The sequence below is a fragment of the Lytechinus variegatus genome, chromosome 15 (genome assembly GCF_018143015.1).
Source record: "Lytechinus variegatus isolate NC3 chromosome 15, Lvar_3.0, whole genome shotgun sequence".
Taxonomy (NCBI): domain Eukaryota; kingdom Metazoa; phylum Echinodermata; class Echinoidea; order Temnopleuroida; family Toxopneustidae; genus Lytechinus; species Lytechinus variegatus.
In genome coordinates, this window is record NC_054754.1 from 17791839 (window position 1) to 17818662 (window position 26824).

At 36.7% G+C, this 26824-nt stretch overlaps 2 protein-coding genes across 6 annotated transcripts in view; one reads left to right on the plus strand and one right to left on the minus strand.

Moving 5' to 3' along the window:
• LOC121429136 (kinesin-like protein KIN-7I) overlaps nt 1-11577 on the plus strand; it is a 57149-nt gene extending 45572 nt beyond the window's left edge. For all 5 annotated transcript variants that reach the window (XM_041626054.1, XM_041626057.1, XM_041626058.1 and 2 more), the window contains 7 exons: nt 517-621; nt 1852-2022; nt 5135-5196; nt 6867-6967; nt 7433-7595; nt 8564-8679; nt 10943-11577. In XM_041626054.1, the coding sequence (XP_041481988.1) occupies nt 517-621; nt 1852-2022; nt 5135-5196; nt 6867-6967; nt 7433-7595; nt 8564-8679; nt 10943-11115 (891 nt within the window). In that variant the 3' untranslated portion in view covers nt 11116-11577. The remainder of the gene's footprint in view (nt 1-516; nt 622-1851; nt 2023-5134; nt 5197-6866; nt 6968-7432; nt 7596-8563; nt 8680-10942) is intronic.
• Nucleotides 11578-14832: 3255 nt separating this feature from the next.
• On the minus strand, nt 14833-26333 carry LOC121429138 (glutamine synthetase-like). Its single transcript, XM_041626059.1, has 7 exons — nt 26199-26333; nt 23663-23835; nt 19501-19662; nt 18773-18919; nt 17866-18005; nt 17220-17407; nt 14833-16627 (listed from the first exon to the last, which is right to left on the minus strand). The coding sequence occupies exons 2-7, from the start codon at nt 23823-23825 to the stop codon at nt 16330-16332; spliced, it is 1098 nt and encodes a 365-aa protein (XP_041481993.1). The 5' UTR covers nt 23826-23835; nt 26199-26333; the 3' UTR covers nt 14833-16329.
• Nucleotides 26334-26824: the final 491 nt, after the last annotated feature.

The following is a 26824-nucleotide window of genomic DNA, read 5'->3' on the forward strand; positions in this document are numbered from 1 at the left end:
CCTTTTTTATCATTACTAATTCTCTCTTTTGAAATTGTTGGAAATTTGTTTATCAACCAAACTCAACCCAAAAATATATTATTCAGACCAATTTAAAGAAATCACCTTTTGAAAATTTCAAAATGGAGGCAAGTTCTAATGATATTGTACCCAATTGAAAAACAAAGATAAATTGAGCCCCTTTTGGAGAGACTATCCGCCCTTTCACACGGTATAAAAATCGTAATTTGAATGATGATTCCAGTAAAAAATGTAAGGCTAATGACAAATTTTTAGCACGTGTGAAACCAAACTAGAACATGATTAGAATCAAGAACGCTAATCACAGTCACAATTACAATCACAATCATTATTACAGTGATGATTCAAGATTCACGTGTGAAAAGGCCCTAAGTCTCACAAGAATTCCTGTAGCATTTAACTTGTATGTAACCACTTTGTAATAGTTTAATCAATGTTAACCATTGTTATTTAGTTCATTGTTAGCTGTATGTCTTTTTTTTGTCTGCCCAACAGTCACAATTTCAGCGTATGTGTGACGAATTGAAAGACAATCTCAAAGCCAAAGATGAAGAAATTGACAGGGTCAAAGAAGACAAGAGAGACATCTCTTATAAAAAGGTAAATCTACTTCTATCAAATTATATTTTACTTGTTTAACATGTAAAAAGCAGAATTAACACTTAAGCTCTGCTTTTCTGATGGCATCAGCATGACAAATTTTAACCTAAGCTTCATAATTTTGTAAGTATCATGTCCTTATTTCTTAAAAAACCTATACATAATCATAATGAAATGCTGGAAGTATCACTGATCATTTGACATGAATTTCATGTCAATTTAGTTGAATGCTCCTTTCAGGTCAGCGAACTTAATAGAATTTAATGTGGTGTTAACATAAGCAAGATTCTACTTGTGGTTATGATTCTAAACATTTATGGGTTTATTTTATTCAAATGGTCATATCTTATGAAACTGGAACAGCCCTGGGTTTTCAAACTTGTACGATTAATTGCAAATAATTGTTAATGAAATAAAAAATAAAAATGAAATCAATCCGAAGATGAATATTGGGTTCATCAGGTAATACTTGTCAAAATCTGCAACTGAATAATTAGTTCATGGACTGATTTTTGCATGACTTGATTTTGGGAATGTCTTGCTTTAGAATTTACCCAACACCCAGTTGTAAGAACTCCAAAACGGTGCAGCATGCATAGTCACCCTTTACAAAAAACATGTTCATATCCCACCCATTCTGAAATCTCTTCATTGGTTAAAGGTCAGCGATTGATCATCTTCAAAACCCCTCTCCCAGTATTCCATGCAATTAATGGCTGCTCCACAATACAATACTAATTTAATTAACAGATACACTCCTGTCAGGTCCCTACATTCATCCAACTCTGGTTCCCGAACTGTTCCCAAATCTGCTGAGATTTGGGGTACAGGCTTTCGCTCATGCTGGCCCTGTTCGCTGGAATGACCTTCTCCTGGTTATCCGTGACTGCACTTCCATTGACATATTTAAACGCTACCTGAAGACGCGTCTGTTCAATGCTTCCTATTCCTTAATTGTTCCTTGATTTATCTTTGTATTTATACTGTTCTCTCTCTCTCCCTCTCTCTTTCTTTCACTGCGCCTTGGGCACTCTGCAGAATGGATTTGGCGCATTACAAATCACATATACTATTATCATCATGATTAACCTCATTGAAGTCGATGTATTATTGGCCTGGTCCATCATGCTCTCCCAGAATATGGTATCCAAAATGTTGAAATGCAAAATAAAATTGTGACATCATCACTTCAGTACTTTATTATCCAATCTTGTTTATTTTGATCACCAGGAGCTTTTGGAGAAACAATGCGCGAAGATGAAAAAGCAGGTGAAGGAAACGGCAATGAGCTCTGTCCGAGATGTCGGCGAGGCGGAGTCAAGGACTAATGCCGTGTGTAAGGAACTGGAAGAGGAGCTGGAGGCAGAAAAGACCAAGGTCAAAGAAGCCCGAGATAGAGTGGTATGTCCGCAAATATAATTTTGTGTTATTGTCTTTATTAGATGGATATTATAATAATAACAATATGGACATTTGTGATTGGCCGGTATCCATTATATGATGATGCTGATGGTGCTGTAAGGGGAAGCAGGAAAAACATATTAAAGAGGGGGAAAGAGTTTCATTTATTGTACCTGAAAGCTCGACTATGTGAATAACCAGTGGGTGTTTTATAAAGATTTAAAGGGATACTCTGGGGTGAAGATATTTATATCTAGATATATAGAGTAAAATTCACAAAGCAAAATGGTGAAAATTTCATCAAACTCGGATAATAAATAACGAAGTTATTGAATTTTAGAGATTTGTATTATTCCAGTAAAACAGTTCTCGGCATGTCTTCAGGAATATTTATTCAGTGGGCTGATGATGTCACATCCCCATTTCCCTATTTTTTATGTTATTGCATGAAATCATACTATGTGTAAATGGTGTGTCTCCATTATGATGAAATAAGATGCGGCAACAAATAACTAATGGACTTAATCAGTTGTCAATCCAATTGTTTTAATTCTTGGTAGAAAATTTTGAATAGACCTAGTTTCATATACTAGTAATAAAATACAGAAGAACAAGTGTGGATATGACATCATCAGCCCAACTAATGAATATTCATAAAGACATGCCTAGAACTGTTCCACCGGAATAATGCAAATCTTTAAAATTCAATAACTTTGTTATTTGTTATCCAATCTCGATCAAATTTCCAACATTTTGCTCTGTGAATTTTACTCCATTTTAGAGAGATACAAATATCTTCAGCCGGGAGCATCCCTTTAAGCGTGACATTTGTCCGATCACGCGCGCTTCCGTGTATCCATCAGTCAGATTCTGTGTAAAATATAAGTGTGCATTGGCGTTTTAGCATGACTCAAATGGGGCATTGCAAGAAACTTGCGATCAATTGCAAGTTTATTTTTGTTCCTGAAATCAAGCATATGCCATGCAATTAACTGCAAATTTGCGATTGATTGCTATTCTGCTCCATGAAACAAGGAGGGTAATCCCTTTTGCTAAAGTTAAAGGGGAATGAAACCTTTGGAACAAATAGGCTTGTGTAGATAGAGAAAAATCAAAGAATAAGAATAAAGAAAGTTTGAGAAAAGTAGGACAAATAATGAGAAAGTTATGAGCATTTGAATATTGCAATCACTAATGCTATGGAGATCCTCCTATTGGCAATGCGACAAGGATGTGTGATGTCACTGATGAACAACTTTCCCTTTGGTGGACTATAAAATACCCTCAAAATGTCTCTGTTTTGCTTTTTCTTATGATGATACAAACTCTTTATCCATGATGTATTCTTAAAAAATATGTATTACATGCCCTCATGTAGAAAGAACACATGATCTATGGATAGATTTGATAAAAGAGGCAATTCAAGTGAAATGTATACTAAAGTAATGGGGAGAGTTGTTCACAAGTGACATCACACATCTTTGTCGCATTGCCAATTTGCTATCTCCATAGCTATAGTGATTGCAATATTCAAATGCTCATAACTTTCTCATTATTTGTCCGATTTCCTCAAACTTTTGTTGATCTGTTTCTTTGATTTTTCTGTTTTCACACAAGCTATCTTGTTCCAATGGTTTCATTCTCCTTTAAAAGTGATCGATCAACTGTAAAATTGTAACAGAATATTTGCGATTGATTGCAAATATTTTCTTGCAACACCCCCTAAGTCACACTGATCTCCTTGTGAAACCACCCCCAGGGTTAAGTGCATGGGATAGAAGCTTCAGGTCAAAAGACATGCTTTTCATGATTGGTGAGGTTTTTTAATTTTCAAGAATTGCCCAAATAAATGTTGGTTCCAATTCAAAGTTTGGTGTTGAACTTTTTGGTGTTGGGATGACTGTATTACAAAGGCACATTGATTATGAAGCCAGTCCTAGGATGAATCTCAGAACACCTGGTTTGAAGGGAAATTATAACAAAAATCTGCATAATTTGATGAGTTCAGTTCAGTGCATTTATTCATTTCTAAAAAAGACAATGAGTACAGGTATGTATTTTACATAGAAAAAATACACTTTGAATATACACATCAGTATTTTAAAAATGTAAACATGCATAACACTACTTAAAAATAAATACAATGATATTCGTGTATAATTAGGCCTGTGTACATGTACAGTAATGATATGAGAAATAAACAGGAGGACTTTAAATAAAGCCAATATTGGCCAAGTGAGCTAAAGTCTCCTAAAAATAATAAATGCTAATTTGGAGGCTACTTAGTGTGTATACAATAATCAAAGCATATATGAGAACTTAGGTTACAAAAGTAAATGGATTAAGAAAATGGACATAAAAACGGATTAAGAAAACGGACATGAAGTAAAATTAGTTTAAGAATATTGGGTCAGCTGTACAGAAACTGTATGTTGACAGCATTTATATATACCTGGTTGTGCGATATGCAAAATTCATATAAAATTAGGACATTTCATTCATGGCTGAGACAAATTTGACCCCCCCCCCTCCTTTTCCAGTAGAAGTTTCAAGATATTTGCCCAGCCGATAATTGCTCCGCTGTAAATTCCACACACTAATGTAATGACCAACTTCAACTCTGGATTTAACACTAAACCTAACATAAACCCAAGTGTAACCCTAATCCTACATCTTGGACCGAATTAAGCCCGGAGCGATTGTCGCAGGAGCAAATGTTGTGTCACCCCAGTAGAAACTTGGTCTGAAAAACCCAAAATACGGTTTGCCCTGTTCATATGTGTAATCCAGATCACACTCATCTTCTTTCTATAGTAAATAAAGAGACTTTAGTCGGAGGAAATTATGATTTGCAAACAAATTTTTTGGCATTATTCCTATGTACCGGTATTAAGATCGCATGCTCGATCTTTAATGAGAATCATAAGTCAGAATAAATTGGAACCAGTGGGATTCGAACCTGCCATCTACTGCCTTCCGGGCAGCGACTTAACCACCAGGCTATTCTGGTTCACGGCTAGATCACGATGAACTGGAATTCAAATACTGTCGATCCTCTTCTTTCTGACTCATTAATATGCATCTTCTCTCTCTCTCTCTCTGCCATATCAAGAATTGGGAAATCAACGCACTAAAAATGGAGCATGAGAGAAAAGTCGTCAAGTTAGAGGACAGGTAAGGATGAATCACAGAGAGTGGATGTTGAATTGGAAGCAAATTCACCTGGGCCTCGTCTAACAAAGAGTTGCGATTGATCCGATCAAACACAACTGTGGATGGCCAGCAGTGAATGTCAACATCTAAAATGCAGATTTGTTCAAAATATTTTCTGGATATGTCGTATATTCATACATACATCGTTCTCTTGCAGATTCAGTGTGATTCTCTTTGTAAAGTAGAATGTGCAAATTCCTTGTTGAATGAAATTATGGTATGGATGGATTTCCATAAGTTGAGAATGATTGGATCAATCATGACTCTTTGTAAGACTGGGATAATGCTACCTTAAAGAAGAATGAATCCCTCGGATCAAGTTAGCTTGTGTGAAAGCAGAAAAGTCATAGAATAAGATCAACGAAAGTTTGAGTTAAATTGGACAAAGAATAAAGAATGTTATGACTGTTTGGGGTGTTGTGATCACTACATTGCTATGTGGATCCTCAGATTGGCCACGGGAACAAGTTCTGTGATATCACACATGTAAACTCTCCTCTTTGGACACTGGAAATATAAAAAAAAAAGATCTTTTTATTTTCTCATTCTAACGATCCTTGAATGCACTGAGTGCTGAAATGCAGCTTGGGCTAAAGCCAGGGTAATGATAATAACAATGTGCCTCAAAATAGATTATTTCAAGATAGATGGCACTATACAAATGCCTTTTATAATTATAAGATTCAAAGATTGAAACAGTGTTTCATACAAAAAAAGACAGCAAAAAAATAATCAGATATTGTATTTTTATTGGGCACCCGAATGAATTAAAATCTGGTGTAATATTATTAAATTCATGCAATAAAACACATTTTCAGTTTATATCCTTCACGCCGCAACTGTCTTGGGGCACATGCAGTGATATAATCTCGGGGGGGAGGGGAGGGGAGGGGGGACTTCCATTGACGAGTGGATACCCCACGCGACCAAAGAAGGGGGGAGGGGGGGACTTCCATTGACGAGTGGATACCCCACGCGACCAAAGAAACGGGGAGGGGGGAGGGGGGGACTTCCATTGACGAGTGGATACCCCACGCGACCAAAGAAACGAGTTAAGAGGATCTCTTTTTCAAGATTGGGCAGATTACATACGAAATATAATAAGGGTGTCAAAAACACAAATACACTAAAAAATGATATATATTTTGCTAGGAAAGCTACTTTTTTATGGTCAAATTTGCGAGAGTATAAAGAAGACTAAAATGCTTTACAAAGGGATGTACTTTTTGCCCCAACACTACGTGTTTAGGGTCCGATTTGAGCAAGGTGTGTGGGATGTGGGGCGGTACTAAACCCAATGCATGTAATTAAAGGTAAAGCCGACGTCCGTGATCACGTGCGTGATAAAACAATTGAAATATCGCTGTTCATGTTTAGGGGGTCCATTCAGGGAATACTTGTCAAGGGTGCCGTTTTGTTTCCAATACTTGTTGGGAGGTGACTATGGAAAATTCTGCTTGAGGGTGCTTTACGAAACCCCATGGTCGTGCCTGGTATGCACTCGTCAATGGAAGTCCCCTCCACCCGGTATTATTTAGTAATAATATGGAATAGTGACATTTACTTTTGGGGGGACTTACCAAAACTAGAAATAGTCGTTAATACTTATATGTCGACCTTTCTTTTTACAGAATCAGAGATCTAGAGTCGGAGAGGAAGTTCCTTGATGAGAAAAACAAAGAATATAGACACGAGCTGAGACGAGAACACAATAGAGTGGCTGATAATTCAAGTAATTAATTTTTGTGCTTTGTAACGTAATGTCAGTGTTTAATAGCGTAATATGATATTTAGATATCTTCTAACAGAGCAAGATAGAGAGAGGGAGAAAGACTGAGTGAAAGAGAGAGAGAGATAATGTAGGACAAATGGGCAGGTTCTCATTCAGGTGGTTCGTCCATTTTCGTTATTTTGCCTCTTATTTTGTATACATTATTACGTGGAGTGGTTCATTAATAGATAAAATCAGATGTACATAAGATAGAATCCATTTTATGAGATTTGTTAATGCCCCTATCTATGTATGTATTGGTATTGTAATTAAGGACGTCAATTCTACAGGGCTGGTTTATCTTGTCACTGCGATATATCATCATAATCATGAAACCATTAATATTCACTATTCGGTAATATCGCATAATTTTGTTAATATCAAAATAGTCAGTAGTAACTAATATTGTTCTTATCTTCCATTCAGTTCTCTCCTTGGGAAACTATGCGGAAGCCGGGATCTGTGGGTCGGGAGCATCATACGATGTCTCGATCCTCTCCCTACGTGCTGAAATTGAGAAGATGGGAAAGGAGTTGAAGTTAACTGAAAAGAAGTATGGTGCCGTAAAAGAACAGCGGGATGAACAAGTGTAAGTCTTACCCATCAAACAATTATATTTTGCATTGATTTTATCAATCAAAAACGATATCTTATATTAATTTTCATCATTGAAATATAAACTTTAATGAAAAAGAATTGAATTATCTTTGAACTAATGGAGACTCTCCCCCAAAATGATAATGATAATGAGTAAATTAAAAAATTAATTCTAAAAAATAATTATAACTAATGGAGACTCTCCCCCAAAATGATAATGATAATGAGTAAATTAATAAATTAATTCTAAAAAATAATTATAAAATAAGTGAAGAAAGGATTGATATACATTTGATAAAGAATTTAATTGGTAGAACAACATATGGTAGAAAAAAGATTTTTTTTTCAAATTCGCTCTGACCTTCGATAGAATGATCATAATTCTGTTGTTTTTTTTTATCACAGAACAAAGTTGGATATTACTCAAAATATTGGGGTTTTAGCATTTATGATTCAATGCTCTCATGTACCTTATTTGACTTACCTTGAAATACACTTGTTGACTTTCAGTACAGTGCTATAGTTGGTAGTTTAATCTTTCCTCAGCTGAATCTAATTCATACACTGATTGGTGGTTTACATACTGTAATACCAGTCATGACCATTGCATAGCTTATCACCTAATCAATGGTGTCAATTCTTACACCAGTCTGATTTCATGTTTAGTGTTGAGGCAGGTGCTAATATTGTCTATCACCAAAACATCTATCAACACTAAACTTCTTTTATTGAATTTCAGGAATATTTATTTCAAGTGTTAAAATGCCTTCCCTTGCTAATCAGATGTTGTTGCTTGAGGCATTCTGTTTCCTTGTCGTTTGTCCATCCAGCTGGCATTCTTTCTGTTTGTCCATATGAGTTGAATATTGGAATTTCGAATAAAAGCCATGCGAGATTCACATAAACTTAAACCAAATTATTCTTGCTTCAAGTCACCCACTGTTTTATTTTGTGTTTCAGTGAAAGGAACTCCAACCTAAAACAACATTTGTTATATTGGAAAGGGAAGTATGAGAAGCTGAAGAGCATTGCTGAGAAGAAAACACAAGAAATACAACCTTCCCAACCCCTGACAGGTAGGAATTCATTAAACCCCCATTCCATGGAGACCAAGTCCATTGTAAGACCTCTGATGAAAGATCATGGAATTCTCTTACTCCTTAGGTGGTGTTTTAGTGAGCTTTCAGCCATCTATTTGGTCTTATACAATTCTGATTTGTCCTTTCAATGTTTGGTCATCGTGGTCTTCATGGGTTCCAAAATTTGTTGAAGATGGTCCTTCAGTGGTCTTTCAGCAGTCTCTCAATGATCGTTTTAAGGTCTTGTTTACTCTTTCCACTATCTTTTGTTGGTCCGTCAAGATTTTTCCTGGTATTCTCCAGAGCATTCCTTGAAAGATCATTTACAGACCAGTGAAAGTCCTTAGAAAGATTGCCGAAATATCAATACATGAAGATCTCTGAAAAACCATTGGAAGATCACAGTGGGTCTAGTCTAAGTTCAGCAAGACTAGGAACAAGAGTTCCTTGATAGATCATTTAAAGACCAGTGAAAGTCTTTTAGAAAGATTGCTGAAAGATCAATACATGAAGATCTCTGAGAGACCATTCGAAGATCACTGTAGAACTAGTTTAAGTTCAGCAACACAAGAATACCAATCTGCCTTTCAGAGGCTTTCGAAGCCATTCCACAGACACCGCAAATCTCGGTGATCTGGGAGACTGCTGAAAGACCTTGCCAATTTTCAGTCTTTCAGTGGTCTTTCAAGGGTCTTCGTTCTGTGAAATGGGTGACAGGATGCATCCAAGCAATTTTGTTTTAGATTTTATTTTGTTTTAGATTTAGAATCACAAGCATGAATCTTTAAATCAAAGCACAAATACAATTAATGGATGCGGTTGGACAGTTTCAAGTCAAATGTTCGTCAACGCCGATTCTGTAACTCATTCAAGCCCATCCACATGCGGTTCCATGACATTTGCTCCGATGGAAAATCTGCACATTAAGCCAAACACAAAATGTAATCTCCAAAAGTAAATAAACCTTAAACTTCATCTGTATATTATTCTGTACAAAAAACTCTATTACGATCCTAGCTCTAACCCTATGCCCTCTGAGATATCAAGACCAGAGAAAATATCGCAGGAACAAATGTCATAATCTCTGTACATGCTGTGTTTTTTGACCGAGGTAATGAAGGTCAACTTGGAGTGTGAGCAGTTCATGTCTGACCTGATAGTAAATCACTCAAATGATGTCATTGAATCGTGATCCACTTCTCTCTTCTTGCGTCGAAATGATTTTTGTATGACATGGTCCTAGGGTCTTTCAAAACATTAAATTTTCAGTCTTTCATGTTTTCAGCTCAATAGATGTTTATATTTTCTTAAAACATACAACTGGGTTTGAATCACTATCCTCTAACCATCAGGGGAGTGTCTTGCTTAATGAGAGCTTTGTCAGTAATTTCCACTGACATATCTGTTCTCAGTCTTTGCATAAAGTTATGACATCTGTTGTTGAAAAATCTCTTGATTTTTTTTTCAAATTAACTGCTTATCAGAATTTGATAATCATGCCTGCATGGCTTTGCAATTCATTGGATTCACAAAGCCTCATGGGAAAAAGGTCAACATCAAAATGAAGCTCTGTGGTGAAAACACTGCATGCATGCGATTATGCTGCTTGTATAAACATGTACTGTAAACCAGGGTCCACTAGGAGGTGGGAGAGAAATTTGCCATATATTCCTTTGCGAAATTTAGACCGTTTTTGGTTAATTCTTCCTCCACAGTGCAGTGGATGGTATACACACGCACTCACACAAAAGTACACTAGCACTGTCATGACCTTGCGCTGCCTATGCCTACGATGTCGAGTTAGAAATCAATGTGTATGCTGCAACCTATAGGTGTTGCACTGTATTGTGAATTCACCAAATCGTTTCTACCTTCATATTATTGGATGGTCGCAGTGGCATACGCAGGGGGAGGGGGTTACAGGTGGTCAAACCCTCCCCCTAAAAATAAAAAAAATGTTGAAGACCTTTTTTTTTACTTCTCAAATTTTTGTCGGGATACAAGACAACCTAAACTTTATGGTAAAGACCTCTTTTTTTGCTTGTCAAATTTGTTTGGGGTACGAAACGACCTAAAATTTGTGGTGAAGACCATTTTCGTATTTATTTACGGGTATTGTATTTCATTGTTTTTTTGGTTGTCAATATTTCTTTCAGATTGAAACCCCTCCCCCCTTTCAAAAATCCTGCGTACGCCACTGGACGGTCGTATTTTCATCGTAATTATTTTCCTGTATGTTTTTTTTTTACATTTTTTCTAGATGTAGACGGCAATACAAGTCACGTACATAGCAGTGACAGTGAGGGAGGGGCACCACCCCCACCACCACTGCAGTACCAAGATACATTGCGTGACAGGATGTTGGATATTTTGACCAACAAGAAGAAACGAAAAGAAGAAGAAGACGATCCAGAACAGTGCTCTACACAGTGAGGAGAACTATCGTCATGAAATGCCATTTATTGGACAACAGATACTCTTTCCAATATCACGTTTATAGCGTTTGTGACACCCTTATTACGTTATGCGCGTAACGTGTCCAATGTTGAAAAGGAGATCCTAGTTATGCATTTCTTTGGTCGCGCCTGATATCACTCGTCAACGGAAGTGGCCCCCCAAGCTTTCTCCTAATACATGATTTGTCAACTGTGTCCTTTTTTATGATAGTAATAAAGCCGGGTTTATATATCTCTATTTGCTTGGTTTATTAAGCTTTTTTTCCAGAGGATAGTTTTATTAAGTCAGCTTTAGCTCAAGCTACCAATTTTATCAGCAGTGCTCAGTTCCATGGCATTGAAGGAATTGATCCCACTGGTTACCTATTTAAAGGACAAGTCCACCCCAGCAAAAAGTTGATTTGAATAAAAAGAGAAAAATCAAACTAGAATAACGCTGAAAATTTCATTTATTTTTCACAAAACAGTGATATGCACAACTCAGTGACATGCAAATGGACAGTCCATGATGTCCCTCACTCACTATTTCTTTTGTTTTTTATTGTTTGAATTATACAATATTTCACTTTTTACAGATTTGACAATAAGGATCAACTTGACTGAACCATATAATATCAAACGATGCTAATTCCACATGTTCAGGGAGGAATTAATCTTTGTTTCACTCGACAATGGGGAGAAAATTGGAATATTTCATATTTCTTATAATAAAATACAAAAGAAATAGTGAGTGGATGACGTCATCAATCTCCTCATTTGCATACCGACCAGAATGTGCATATACCCATTTTGTGAAATTAAGCGAAAATTTGAAATGTCATAACTTTCTTATTTTACATCCGATTTTGATGAAATTTTCAGAGTTATGTTTGTTGGATTTTTCTTTTTTTATTCAAGTCAACTTTTTGCTGGGGTGGACTTGTCCTTTAACTCACCTGGGTCGAGTATGGTAGATTAATTTTTTTAATTCATCATAACTTTGAAAGTGTAATCCAATGACCAATTTTGTGAAACTTGGACCTAAGGGTAATCAAGTATCACCAATGATGTTGCATCGGTTTCAGGGCATATGATCAAGGTCAAAGGTCATTTAGTAAGAATTATATCCTGCACAAGGTACTGCTACTTTATGCTCAAGAGTGTTTTGAGTTTAATTAGTTTGTGAGATTATTATACTAATGCCCGATCTGAAAAAACTTTTTTATTTGTTGATATAAAATAATAGTAGAGATTCCTTTGAAGGGGTAAATTTGTTCATGTTAAAAAAAATGACCTGGGGGGGGGGGGTGTTTCACAAAGATTGAAGTATGACTTTCAGTCACACTTAACTGTTGATGCATACATGATATGCAATGCACGATCTTATTTGTTCGATAGTGCACATCCCCATGGCACAATCTGACCAATGCGGTCATGCTTTTTATAACGCACGCATCTAGGCATTTAAGTGCGACTCAAAGTCATACTTACATATTTGTGAAACACCCCCCCTTGACTTCTCGTAACTGATAATAGAATTATGTGTGAGGTCAAATGCGTAGGCGTTGGTACGCATACAATCATTTGAATAGGATTCTTTTTTATTCTGAAACATAAATGAATTGGAGTATTATTTCACTTATGAATCATATTATTACCATATTATCACCATTATTGTTTTTTATATAGAGTAAGATTATAAACACTTCTATTTTTCCTATCCAGTGTCAAACTGTCATTCTGTTTAGGATTTAGTTTCAGACCAACTATTTAGTTGTCATGACGAATTGCTTGTCATATTCTGCTTATCCATCCTGTGTATGAGGTGATAATTCTGCCAGATTTGATATTGTATACATTTACATGTACAGAGTTGATTAAATAATTTATACTAAATTGTAGAGAAATGCGTTGATGTTTTCTTAATAGCAACAAGAGTGATGCCAAGGCGAGCACGTAATACCCCTGTCTGTAACACGGAAAATGGAGTTATTGGTCAAGCAAGAGTGGAAGGTGGCGACTTCACCTTTGACCTTCTGACCTCAAAAACAGTGGGCTTCCTGGGAACCATGCTAGTATGAAATTGTATGAGCCTAGGTTAAGTCGAACTAAAGTTATCGCGGTTACAAGGAAAAGTTAACGGACGGACGAACACCAAGTGTGATACCATATGTCCTGTCTAGGACGGGCGTATAAAAACAATACAGGGGAGTCGGCTAAGTGGAATAGTTTAGCACCACAGAAATCTGTTTGGTGAAAATGGTCTTCCATATTTGTTTCAACTTAGCGGATGAAAATGATAAGGGCTTGACTTGTATTGAATGAACTTGGTGTAAATGAAAACGCAGAGCGATGGAGAGGAAGGGGAATGGAAAGGAGGGATGGACAGAAGGGAGTGCAGGTGGAAGGATGAAGAGGTGTTGGATGATGAGGAATAGGAGGAAGAGAGAGAGGGGAGGGAGAAGATGGAGGGGTGGAAAAAGAAAAGAGGGAGATAATGGGAGGAGGAAGAGGGGAAAGAAATAGTGAAAGGATTAGGGACAGGAGAAAAGGTAGACGTGTGAGATGAGCGTTTCAACATTTTTGTCAGATCTTACAACTTTCCTTGATTCTGAGGAGCACAGTTCCTATGGGAACTGACGGATAAAATGGGTCGGATAAAACAACTGACTAGTCTTTTCATGAAATGCTCCTTTTACATCTCACTTCAATCCTATCTCTCCCCCTTTCTCATTCTACCCTTCCCCTTATCACTCATCCTTTCGTTTCCTCCCAATCCTTCTATCGTGTTTTCCCTCATCTCTCACTTCATTCCATCTTTTTGTTCTACTTTTCCATCCTATATCAGAGCAGCCAACCTGAACAAGATCATTTCAGTATTTAAGCTGAAATTTCAGTATTTGGGTGAGGAAATCAGTATTTTCAAAGAAATACCATAGGACAACACATAAAACAGAAATTTTAGAAATCAGTATTTTACATGAAACCATCAGTATTCTCATTTTTCAGTACTAAATACTGAAAATCCCTACTACTTGGCAGCTCTGCTATATCCCTCATCCAAAACATCCCCTCTCAGCTGAAAATCCTTCCATCGTCCTTTTCTCTCACCATATTTCCTCCCATTTTTCATCTATCTTTCCTTTAATTCTAATCTATTCCTTCCCAAACTACAGCCCATTCTAAAAATTACACACAATGCAATTATCTCAGTATCGTGATATTCCTTGTCAAGTCAACCCCAGAAAAATGTTAATTGGAAATTTCATCAAAATCAGATTTGAAGTTTTGCTTATTTTTCACAAAACCGATACACGCAGACCTTGGTGATATGCAAATGAGAGAATTGACGGCAAAATTCACTTCACAAATTATTATTTTTTAAATGGAAATTCCACATATACAGGGAGGAATAAATCTTTGATTTGCATGACAATGAGAAAAAATTAAGATACACCATATTCATAATATCAAATACAAAAGAAAGTGGTGACATCACCAGTCCCCTCATTTGCATACTGATCAGGATATACACAATTTGTGACATTAAGCGAGATGTTAAAAACGGAATAACTTTCTTATTTTGCATCCAATTCTGATGAAATTTTCATTGTTATGCTTGTTTGATTATTCTTTTATTCAAATCATCATTTTGTTGAGGGTGGACTTGTCCTCGATACAGACTCTCAGAAATAAACCATAAAAATACTAGGCATACATATATAAAGATACTTTTATTGAAATAACATACAAGAAACATTTGTGCAACACATTTAAACAAGTTGGAATATTTTTTTTCAAAATTCAAATTACAAATAAAATTAAATAAACCCCTCAGGAAAATCTACATAAATTTGGAGAACTGCAATTTGACGCATTGCTAAACCCAACTAAAACCCTGTAATAATAAAATTCAAGTGCAAAGAACATTATGAACATAATTGGAGCTTTAATACACAAATGGTGCTTTTAAAAACGAGAATTAACTCGATATTTAACAAATATACATATATCTCCGTTCGTAATGGATACCTCCCCTAGCAAGAATGACTTAATACTCTCAACTGAAAAGGAGGATGGTTTACATAATACTTTTAGCAAGGGAGTCTTGCTCCTATAGAAAAAATATATATATAGACAATATTTAAAATATTTAACAATACATTACAAAGAAACATGGAGATAAACCCCCAAAATATTAATAATGTAGTATATTTCAAAAGAGAGGGAGTAAAAGTGAATTTTAGAAGTGTAGCATACAAGCATTGCTATTTTGCTTCAGATACGATCATCTTGGTCTAATTTTGAACTGTTCATGTCAAGCAGAGGTAAAGATAACATAATATTTAATTAATAAACATAACCAGCACACACAATGCAAGGAAATGAAGAGTTGGGGGATGAGTTAAGAACATAAGAAAATACAAACGGTTGATGTTTTTAAAACAATGAAATCCACCTGTCTTACAAGGATAATATTGGAAAATCGGTATGCAATGTTTTATTATTAACAGCTATAAACATGGTAAAATTCGATTTGACTGAAAATTTCAGTGGCTCATCATAGTCAATGTCGTCATGGCAAATTTATTTTTAAGTTTGGACCTTTTTCATTTACAAGAGCTATTCATATTTTCAGTTTCAGTAGGAAGACAATTAAATTTCTCGTACAACATTGCAATTACAACAGATTATTTCGTCTCCATTGACGGTAGCGTAAAAAGAGTAGCATTTCAGCCACATTTAAATACAAAGGCATCTCATAGCTTTATGATGTTTAGTCTGTACTTTATCTCCTACATAGCAGGAGACTTACTAATATGAAATGTGAAATGTTTTTTTTTTTGTGATCATATCATGGAAGCGAATGCCTTTCACTGTCATAAAAGAATGCAGAATGAAATATTGCGTTTCGCTCATACCTAGTTTCTTGTGATATGGGGGACTTAAAAAAAACGACCATGGCAGCATGGCCAAATTTAGCTCATATCCTAACCGACGTGCAACTTTTCTTTGATCAACCATGGAAGCCACAAGGGTATTTAGGGCTTCATCCCTCATTCCTGACAAAAGCCTCCCGTTTCGTGTTGGAAAATATGACAAGTTTGGAGAGGCCAGGCAGGGGAAGAGAAGTGCAAATGAAGTTTTGAAAACTTGTCATGAGCTTTAATTTGAAACAGTACAAACAAAAAAGTGGCAATGATTTTTTTTTTTAAGATTCCCAGTCGTCGAGAACGGTAGTCCTAATCAGAGCTTCTGTGACGCGGTAAGGGTCGCAGTTTGAAGATGGTCTCCTGTCCTCCATGTATCCCATTCCGTCAATGCCGCACTGGCGGGGTATCCTGATGCTGGCTCCGCGGTTGGCCACACCCGATGAGAAGTCATCGATGCTGGAGGTTTCGTGTCTGCCTGTCAACCTACGTGCGTTGTCCTCCCCGTTCTTGGGGTCATAAGCTCGGATGTGCTCCTTATGTCTCTTGGCCAGTTTCTCAATGGCTTCCTTCATGTGTCTGTAACAAACATGAAATACGGATTGTTAAAAAACAAGGAAAATTATATAATCAAAAGATTACCAAAAAAAAATACAATAAGCCAATTACTGGCAAGACGTCTAAGCGGCCACCTACTGAGTAGAAGCAGTTTTAGTGATCACAGAAGTTCCCTCCTATTAAAAGAGGAATGTGTGTTATTTAACCTGTCTAATGTCTATAAAGGTCACTTTTTCCGTTTCCAATGGGTATACTGGTTTTCACACCTAGTACAAATGTATTGCCCATCCAACTGGTTAAATGAGACACTTTTCAACTTTGGCATGTCCGTTCACAGCCAAAATAAGTAGTTTTTGTGATTATCCTGTCATTGCAAGGCCAAATGAAGTCATGCCTAAATCCAATTTTCTGTTGTAACATAGAAGCGAATTTCTGTTTTCAATTTTTCATCTCAATGCTTACAATATCAAAAAGATCGAATTGCAACTTTATGGGAATACAAATAGTTGAGAATCTGACTACCGCAAGAAACGGTCAAAGTTGTTTGTACTCTTTAAAAAAAAACAGCCTAATGAAACGGTACTTAATAAAAGTTAAAAAAGAGAGTTCTTACTTGATGCCGCCTTCCTCACGCATGGCAATGGTGCTGAAGTTACAATGAGCGCCGGCGCCGTTCCAGTCGCCCTCCATGGGTTTGGGGTCAAGGGTCGCGATGACACCAAAGTCCTCACACACACGGTGAAGGATAAACCTAGCCATCCACAGATGATCACCCATTTCAATTCCTAAACAAGGTCCAACCTGGATTTCACAAACAAAAATATTTAAAAATATACTTAAATGCAAAGTCCAGCTTCAGTAAAAACTAGTTTCTTGATTTAGAAAGTTACAAAACAAGCCAAAGAGCTCCGTGATGCTGTGATTTTTCGCTTGTTTATGACATAAAAATGTCATGGGGGGGTGTTTCACAAAGATTTGTACAACTCGAATGACTCAAATGCCTAGTGGCATGCGTTATAAAAGGCATGCCAAGAGGATGGGCACTACTTCGCATTTATGATTGCGTGTTGCATTTCATGACTGAGTGCTACATTTCATGAATGCATCAGCATTCAAGTGTCACTTTTAAGTCATACTTAAATCTTTATGAAACACCCTCCGACTTGCTCACATTAACAAGAGGTATATCCCGATTTACTTGTACAAATGAAAATCGTTTATAAAAAGGTTACTTTAATTTAAGCAAGTCAGTGAATTACCTGGAATTCCCACTGTGCTGGCATGACTTCAGCATTTGAACCTGCGATCTTAACTCCAGCATACAGACAAGCACGATAATGAGATTCTACAATATCACGACCATAGACCTTGTTAGCACCCACACCACAGTAGTATGGTCCTGTCAAAGAGAAAATAGGAAGAGAAAATTCATAAGCTTAATGAGATGCTCAAGACTTGGAGAAGAACTTTGACTACTGGAAGCTCAGAAATATTGATCAAGTATCATTATGCATTAAATTATAAAATAAGCTCTTATGGAGGTTGGGTGGGCTTGGGAAGGCGTGGGGTGTGAAACAGACTACAGTGCCTTGGCACTGCAGTTTGGTTTACAAATATTTAGTTGAGACATCTGCAGTTATTAATCATAAATGTTGGCAATAAGTACCAATTCCACATGGAATACAAAAAAAAAATGTACTGAAAATACACCATTTCCGGTGTGGTAAGTTTCGGCACTGAAGGCTCACTTAATTGGCAAGCTGGAAAATCTCATGAATTATAATTTTTCACGCCTCGTTTTACTCATTGTCAATATAACTGGATGGCCAGTTTGAGGATTGAAAGTAGATTTCAAAGATGTGTACATCTGTTTCACGCACTGAAGCTGCACAAATAAACCTCTGGCATGCTAAATCACTTTCATGCTTTGGAACCCTCCTCAACTAATTTAGAAAAAATACCATCCAGTAGCCTTGAACTTTTAAAATAAACTCTAAACATATTCATCAAAGCATGAACAATCGGAATTTATAAGCCTCGAACCATAAATATTGTCCTATTGTTGCATGTTGGCCAACTCTAGGTCCAATTTGGTCACATGAATTTTATAACAGGTTTTATATTTTATCACATGTAGGGGACTTTTTATTTCGCTGCTCCACTTACCCTGTGGTCCTGGGAAGCCACCCTTGGGCCAGCCAAAGGGCCATCTATCACTACCTAGGAGAGTGTATTCCTGTTCAATTCCAAACCATGGTTCTGTATCAGCAGCCCTGTCCATGACTTCGCTACATGTCTTCCTGAAGTTGGTTTCTATAAAGGGAAAAACAATTCTAACGTCAGCACTTTATCCAGGTTTCTTCTTCCCCCCTCCCCCCATGAATATTTAATTCATAATTAGATATGTTGGAAATTGTAACTGAGATTAAGCAGATGCTAGGCATATTGAAGATGAACTGTGCCTACAGAAATCACTCAAATTTAAATGCATGTATATCCCAACATCTATGTTCAGAGATAGGCCTCTTCCAACACTAACACCCGAGGCTAAATTAAAAGTATCCCCTCCAAAATATGATGCTATTTAATCATCTGGTTGTGAAGTATTCTTCTTTTTCACTTTTAATTTTTAGTTCCTTGTACCCTGCCTAACAATCCATCCCCTTCAAGAAATGCTATATCTTTTTGGTTTAAAAAGAAAAAAAAAATGATGAGGACTATTCAAATTAAAAGCATTTCAGATGGTCCTATAAAATTTCAATATTTGTCTCGTTTTAAAAGTGTAAAAATTTGACGCTCCTTTCAATCTTGTGATATTTGATCAGCTATTAAAATAACGAAGCAAACAATGGCAGCTGCGGTTAATTAATCAAATCAATGGGAGTCATTCTCACCAGCTGGTCTCCAGTCGTACTTGTAGACGTCACATATAAGGAGCTTGTTCTCTCCTCGTCTGAATGGATCCCTGAAGAGAGCAGCTGGTTTGAGGAACATATCGCTGTTGGATCCTTCTGATTGGTCCGTACTTGATCCATCGAAGTTCCATATAGGGCAGTCTGAAAAGAAAAGTTTTTAAAAAGATATTTTAATGAAATTTAAGTATTACAAAATAACATACTTATTGAGGGGGTGGGGGAATTGTGACAAAAGTTGAAAATTAGCAGTTTTAAACAGTAATTTTGTATGTGTAAATCATTGCATTGCATGTCTCAAAGCCCCTCTGTGCGTTGTATACATTATACGCCACAGTGGCCACACCCACTCATACATGTACTTCGATAGCAAGCAATTTTCACCCTCCTATTTCAAACTTCATTTTGATACCAAATATTGGCAGCTCGCAATGGCAGACTGGGACATTGTCGCCTGAGCAAAATTGGATGCCAATCATTTGGATCATTAGGACCAAGACCAAGTGTGCAAGTGGACCGTTGACTGCGCTACTTTTTTGTTTTTCTAGATTTTAACCAAATGTTGCAAGCGAACTTATCAAGAAAATTACCAAGGATTGCAAATGATTTCTAGAACCATTTTGATCAGGCAGTGACCAGGCGGCGAGAAGCGCAGAAGGATGAAGACCGCTGATGCGAACTAACGCGCATGCACGTTCGATTTACGGTACCTAATGAAGTGGTAGATAAAAAAGTGTAGAACAGGATAAGATTTTGTAGTAATTGCATACTAATGTACAAAATGACGATCTGTGTACATAACATTCAAAGCCTTATAGGGGTACTATAGGCTGAAAATGATGATTTGACCAGATGAAGAAAAATCAGACAAATAAACACTGAAAAAGATTATGAAAATTGGACAAAGAATAACAAAGACACAAAGTTATTACTTTTTAGAATGTTTGCATTTTTCGGTCCGTGCTATACATGTCTTCATGAATATTCAAATCTGATCAATACTAGCTAACATGCTTGATTAGTATAGTTCAGGATTTGTCTTAAATAGTAATTCTTGGATCCTGTTCTATTTATGGCTTTACCACTGGCAGACTTCCTTATTGCCAGGCTAGAGCCAAGATTCATGCTTAAAGGGGTACTCTGATTTGAAAATAATTATATCTAAATGAATTTAGAGTGAAATTCACGCAGCAAAATTATCAAATTCTGATAACAAAAGTTTGGAAAAACAGTTATAATGCACTTCATGAATATTCCGGTGGGCTGATATCATACCCAATTTTCCTTTTTCTGATGTTATTACATTATTATTAGAAATCATTCAATTTGTTTAATATATGTGTGAGTGAAGTCTAATTATAAAATTAGTTGCAGCAATAAATGTCAGATGCATTGAATCGGCCATTAGTCTAATATTTTGAGGAAAAAACGGAAGAAACATAGTGTAATAAAATACAAAAGAACATGTGGGGATGATCTGACATCAGTTGCTGATTTCGTTTTCACTAACACTGCCATTTCCAGGTTTTTTTTATCCATCAATATACATTTTTTACAGGATATCAAATGTGTAAGTTTGTTTATACATTATACTGTAGGCCTACATGCAGGCACCAATTTATCATACACACAGTACTACGCTGTATGATTGCATCATCCAAGTAGTGAATTCCTTTTTGGGGAATACTACCATGCACACAGATGTTATCACAATGTAGACACATATACACACATGTACAATACATGTAGTTAGATGATTCCCTTGCTGCACATATTGTAAGAATGAATATTTTACATGTAGCTACAGTATTGATAAGACTTCATTTTTCACTGCCATTTTCCACAATTTCTTTTCTATCCATCCAGATTTTTAACACGTTAAAAAAAATTAAATTGCCAAGCTTGTGACTCATATTAAATGCATCATTCATGCACATGTGATTGCATCATCCCAAATACTGAGAATTCCCTTATGGGGAATGGCATGTTGCACACAGATGTTATCACAATGCTTACATGTACATTCATGTATGTACACACACACACACGGGTAACTGTAGTACATGTACACACTCATTTAAACACTCATTTAATGTACAATTGGGACATTTCTTACAGAAGAGGCAAGAGCATATACTTAATACATGTAGTAGGTACATGTACAAGGAGAAGTGGTATGAAAATTCATGCACAATAGTTTCATCATCGACCCTAACAATTCAAACATGAACAGTTGATCAATTCTAACTTTTTAAGTATGTGCATGAATGCAAACAATAGAAGCAAACACATCCATATGGTGTTTATTGCAATCATTATTTCTACACATCCAGAGCCAAAACCGCTCATGTGAATAAACAAAACGGTCGAGTTTGGCTTTAAATCCACAAAAATGGGATTCCTAAATAAACACAAAAGGTTAGGGCATGAGAAAATCAAAGTGAAGTTCTCTTCTGTTGGTCGAGTAACGGTGAATGTGGTTGAAATATTGGGTGTGTCAGAATTTAACAGGCGGATGTGCGTCAAACTGGGTTGCATTTAACATGTCAATAAACACTGTATACAAAGATACCATTTTCTTTGTGAAGACACGACTACGTTTTTGCCAAGGACATTTCATTGTTATGCTCCCAAAGCTCTCCTCTTTCTAGTATAGGCTTTTCATTTTCAATGGGAGAAACATTGTAAATGCATTCTTTTAAAGTACACAGCACCTTAATACTTGTTTGGGTTGATCAAGAATGAGAAACTATAACAGAACAAAATTTTCAAACAAGTTTAAATCAAACCCCTAGCACGAGCGAGACTGAATCATGGAATATTCACTGGGTTGGATTGGAGGAAGAGCAGCTACATGTAATTTACAATAAAAATATCCTGCACAAGGGCTTTATTGGATGCTAAAGAAAATAGAAAAGCCATGTCCAGAAATCTCTTATGGCATAACTTCACAAACTTTAGAGCTGCACAAAATCATTTTCTTGTACATGATTTCCAATTGTAATCTTAACCAGTACCTTCTTCTTAGCCTTTTATATTCAGAGCCTTTTATATTCAGAGGGCACAAAGTTGTAGATCTGCTCAACTGCTGACAAAATGGTGGAATTCTGAACTTCCAAGTTGCAACTTGTGATTTGATGATCACGACACCCCCCCCCCCCAAAGAAAGAAGGGATAAGGGGATTAATTATCGCTAGTTTTATATCTGAAGGTACGAGTCATAAAATCAAAATGTTATCACAATTAGAACCCATTAATCAAACCAGACAATGCAATTATTGCAAGGAAATTATCAGCCATCTTTAGAGTTGAATGTCAATATCATTTCTTATCTAATATACTTCACATTATCTCATTGTTCCTGATTTATGTATGACAGGGGTACTCCAGACGCTTTAAGATAAAGTACAAATGTGACCTAAATGTCAAAATGTGAACAAACTCTATTATGAACTATGTTCCAAAACTTTCCAAGTTCAACCATTTGGACACTCGTTTCAGTCTAATTGGCTTTGACATATCAAACATCTACTTGACTAGCACGCAGGTCTACAACTAAGGATTGACAAAACAAATAAATGTCGATATTGTAACAGTTTTTTGGTTACTTTCGCTCCCCCCCCAAAAAAAAAATTTAATAGCATATAATAATAATAGGCATTTATATAGCGCCATCTATCTAGAAATATTCTATTCCGAGGCGCATTGTTATTATTATTGTTACCCCGGCTTTAGCTCGAGCTGCCTCTCAGCGCTCAGGCATTCAAGGAATTATTCCTGCCGGGTACCCATTCACCTCACCTGGGTCGAGTGCAGCAGTGTGGATAAATTTCTTGCTGAAGGAAATTACGCCATGGCTGGGATATATTGGGTAAACCCACCCCAAGTGTAAAAGCTAGACCCCCCAAAATAAAAACAAACATTGTTAGTACTAAGCCAATGCTCATTTTTAAATAAGTATTTAAAATCATGTCAAATTTGAAATAGGCCTTGGTCCAATGCTTTTTCATTCCATATGCCATTTGAAATAAATACTCACACACAAAAATATAATGCACTAAACACTTGTCATAATGTTGCCATTTTCTATGCAAGGCAATTTTACAAGGACCTATAAAGTATAATAATCGACTTCTCAACTTACCAGAAGCTTTCTCAGGCACAAAATCCATTGTTTTCGTCTTGGCTCTCAGGTTTTCTCCAGAGCCATCGACCCAGACGTACATGACCTGACAATGGCCATCTGTATCTAATGTCAAATATCTGTCTGATACTGTCTTATCTGTAGCTGCCGAGTATTCAGCCATTTTGAGTTACCTAACGTATAAAAACAAGAAAATAGAGAATAAAAACATTGGGAAAAAGATGTTTATACAACTTTGGGTGGGGGGGGGGGAAGCGGGGGGAAGCAGAGGTACATGTACATTGTACATGTAATATAGACAACTAGAGTAGGGCCAAGTCCACATAGTCCCCCCCCGGGCAGTAAGTAAAACTTGTAATTCCTATCTGTCCTCCTATGCAAAACTCATTGACAGTTTTACAAATTAAAGGGGAATGAATCCTTTGGAACACTTCATAGGCTTGTGTCGAAACAGAAAAATCAAAATCAGAACCAGAACTTTTCAGAAAAATCTGACAAACAATGAGAAGATTATGAACATTTGAATATATTGCAATCACTAATGCCATGGAGATCCTCCCATTGGCAATGCAACAAGGATGTGTTATGTCAACATGTGAACAACTTTCCTTTTGATGCACTATAAAATACCCACAAAAATGTCTCTATTTGCTTTTTCTTATTATGGTGATACAAACTCTTTTCCATTATGTATTCTTTAAAATCTGCATCATATGCCATCCCATAGAAATATATGCTCTGATACAAGTGAAAAAAGAGGCAATCTAAGTGAAATCTATACTAAAGTAATGGGGAGTTGTTCACAAGTGACATCACACATCTTTGTCGCATTGCCAATGTGAGGATCTCCATAGCATCAGTGATCACAATATTCATATGCTCATAACTTTCTAATTATATGTCAGATTTTTCTCAAACTTTTGTTGATCCTTCTCTTTGATTTTCAGTCTATCTTGTTACAAACGTTTCATTCTCCTTTAAAGTCATTTTGTGCATTGGTGCAAATCGTGGACAAATTGACTTGTCCCTCCCCATATTGTCAAAATGCCAGATGTCGCCAATTTCAAATCCTCACTTTTTCTGTCAAATTTAGTTACAATAGCCAATTTAAAGGACATGTCCACCAACAAAAAAAAAGGATTTGAATAAAAGAGAAAAAAAAACAGAATTGAGAATTTCATCAAAAGTTCAGCATTATGCTTGGTTTTTCTCTATTATTGATTCAAATCAACTCTTTCCGGGGTGACTTGACCTTTTAACATTTTTTTTAATATCAATGAAATTTATTTACATTTCGCAAAAGGTAACTGAATAGACTTATAGAATTATAGGACGAATCATGGAGTGGGGAACTGTAATGTCATTAGGGTGCATATTTCAGATTCTGTTATTTCTCATGACTGACCCCATCCGATCCATTGATCTAGAATCTAAATCATGTGCAAGAGTGAAAGGCTCAAAGAGAACCCTCACACAGCAGTCCTCTCCAACAATTTGCATTTCATTGTTAGACCACTCGGGCCACTGCACGTAATTCATTCATGCATGTATTGTGACCATGTATTATTAGCTCCATGGTAAATGACTGAAACCTGAAGGTCGCTTCGCCCTTTCTGTCACTCACTCACAAATGGAACACACATAACCACGTGCAACATACGGTATACACATTCATGCATTGTCTTTTGCTGGGCGCGGCGCGGGAAACCTTGATAGGCCTGCGCTGCCTACAACATACATTTACATGCAGACTACATTGCATTTTGCAGAAGATCCACGTGTATACCGATGTACCGGTATGTAGCGCGCGACACGCATGATTGCTCAAAACTCCGTGTCTAACTGATAACTCTTGTCCGAAATGCCAACCCAAACGCGGGAACGTACGAAGAATATTTGATATTCAACGACTTCAAAATTCGGCATGTTCGGGAAGACCAAAAGTTGCACAACAGCATGAGCAATACAGGGTCTAAAAATTAAATGTCAGACCCGTTAGTTTAACGAGCAAATTAAATTTATCGGATCCTAGATCTATAAGTTTAATTCAATAAATTATTGACACACGCTGCAAAAGCATGAAACAACCTACGCGCCGTCTCCATTTCCGGTACCGTAACCGACTCGCAAAAAAAGCTTCACTCGTCATATTATTACATCATGGCCTAAAATATCGATTTTGACATTCCTTATTAATAATTGTTGGTTTAGCAGAAATCATTGTTTCCTGAGGGGATTCTTGGAATATAGGAAGGGCAAAGTGTTTCCCCAAAATATTTTTGTCACTTTTTAGTCTTTAGCTCAACTTGGAATGGGCGCGTGCTACTGCTAGCTAGGGCCTAGGGCTAGGCTACTGCTATAATTTTCTGAATGAATCGGGGACGGGGAATGCATATCCGTTGAACATACGGTACGGTATGAAAGCGGGTCGATGTGCAATAATCGGCGTGTATAACGTTACAAATCATAAGCCAATTCAAGTAAAAACAAGCAATAAAACTAAAAGTAAACGTAACATTATTGGAAGGTAACTCACCTAAATTGTACAAATCGAGAAGAGATCCCAACGCGACGTTACTTCTCCGCTGAGCAGACCAACAAGAGTGTTACGGCTTGCGATTTTGCGTGAATTGTCATGTTCCATATATTTTCGTGAACAGCCCCCGAAAATGACGTCACAAGTCCGATCATTTCATTGGCCATTGCATTGGCCGTGTGCAGAATGTAGGTTCTCATTGGTTGTTGCGGAAGCATGGTTTGTCAATGACATCAACCATCACGCGTTTTGTGTATGGATGTCCTTGAAAGAGCACGTGGGTGGATGTCGCGAAAAGTACACACGATTGTTTGAAAACAAAACCGTAGTAGTCTACTTAGACTGCGTGGCATGCTTCGAAATAAAAGGACCGGATAAATACCAGTAAATTGGAATATTAACAATATGAGAGATGTATGGAATGTATGATTATGACTATGTTCAGAGATATATCTGTATGATCTTTATTATCATGCATCACTAGTATTATGGAATGCATTACAATGGTGCGGAGAATTGCCTGAAAGTCAAAAAGGAATGTCCCCCATATGCCCAGATGATAAACATAATAAATTAATCTGAGATGATGTCTGATCGTGTTATATGTTCGAAGATAGGGGAAGATT

What these genes read in the sequence shown, in the direction of transcription:
- LOC121429138 (XM_041626059.1), bottom strand. Translation starts at nt 23,825, where the DNA reads ATGGCTGAATACTCGGCAGCTACAGATAAGACAGTATCAGACAGATAT. An exon ending in GTACGACTGGAGACCAGCTG is followed by an intron (nt 18,920 to 19,500) that starts GTGAGAATGACT and finishes TTCCCTTTATAG; the next exon opens with AAACCAACTTCAGGAAGACA. An exon ending in CAGCACAGTGGGAATTCCAG is followed by an intron (nt 17,408 to 17,865) that starts GTAATTCACTGA and finishes TGTGAAATCCAG; the next exon opens with GTTGGACCTTGTTTAGGAAT.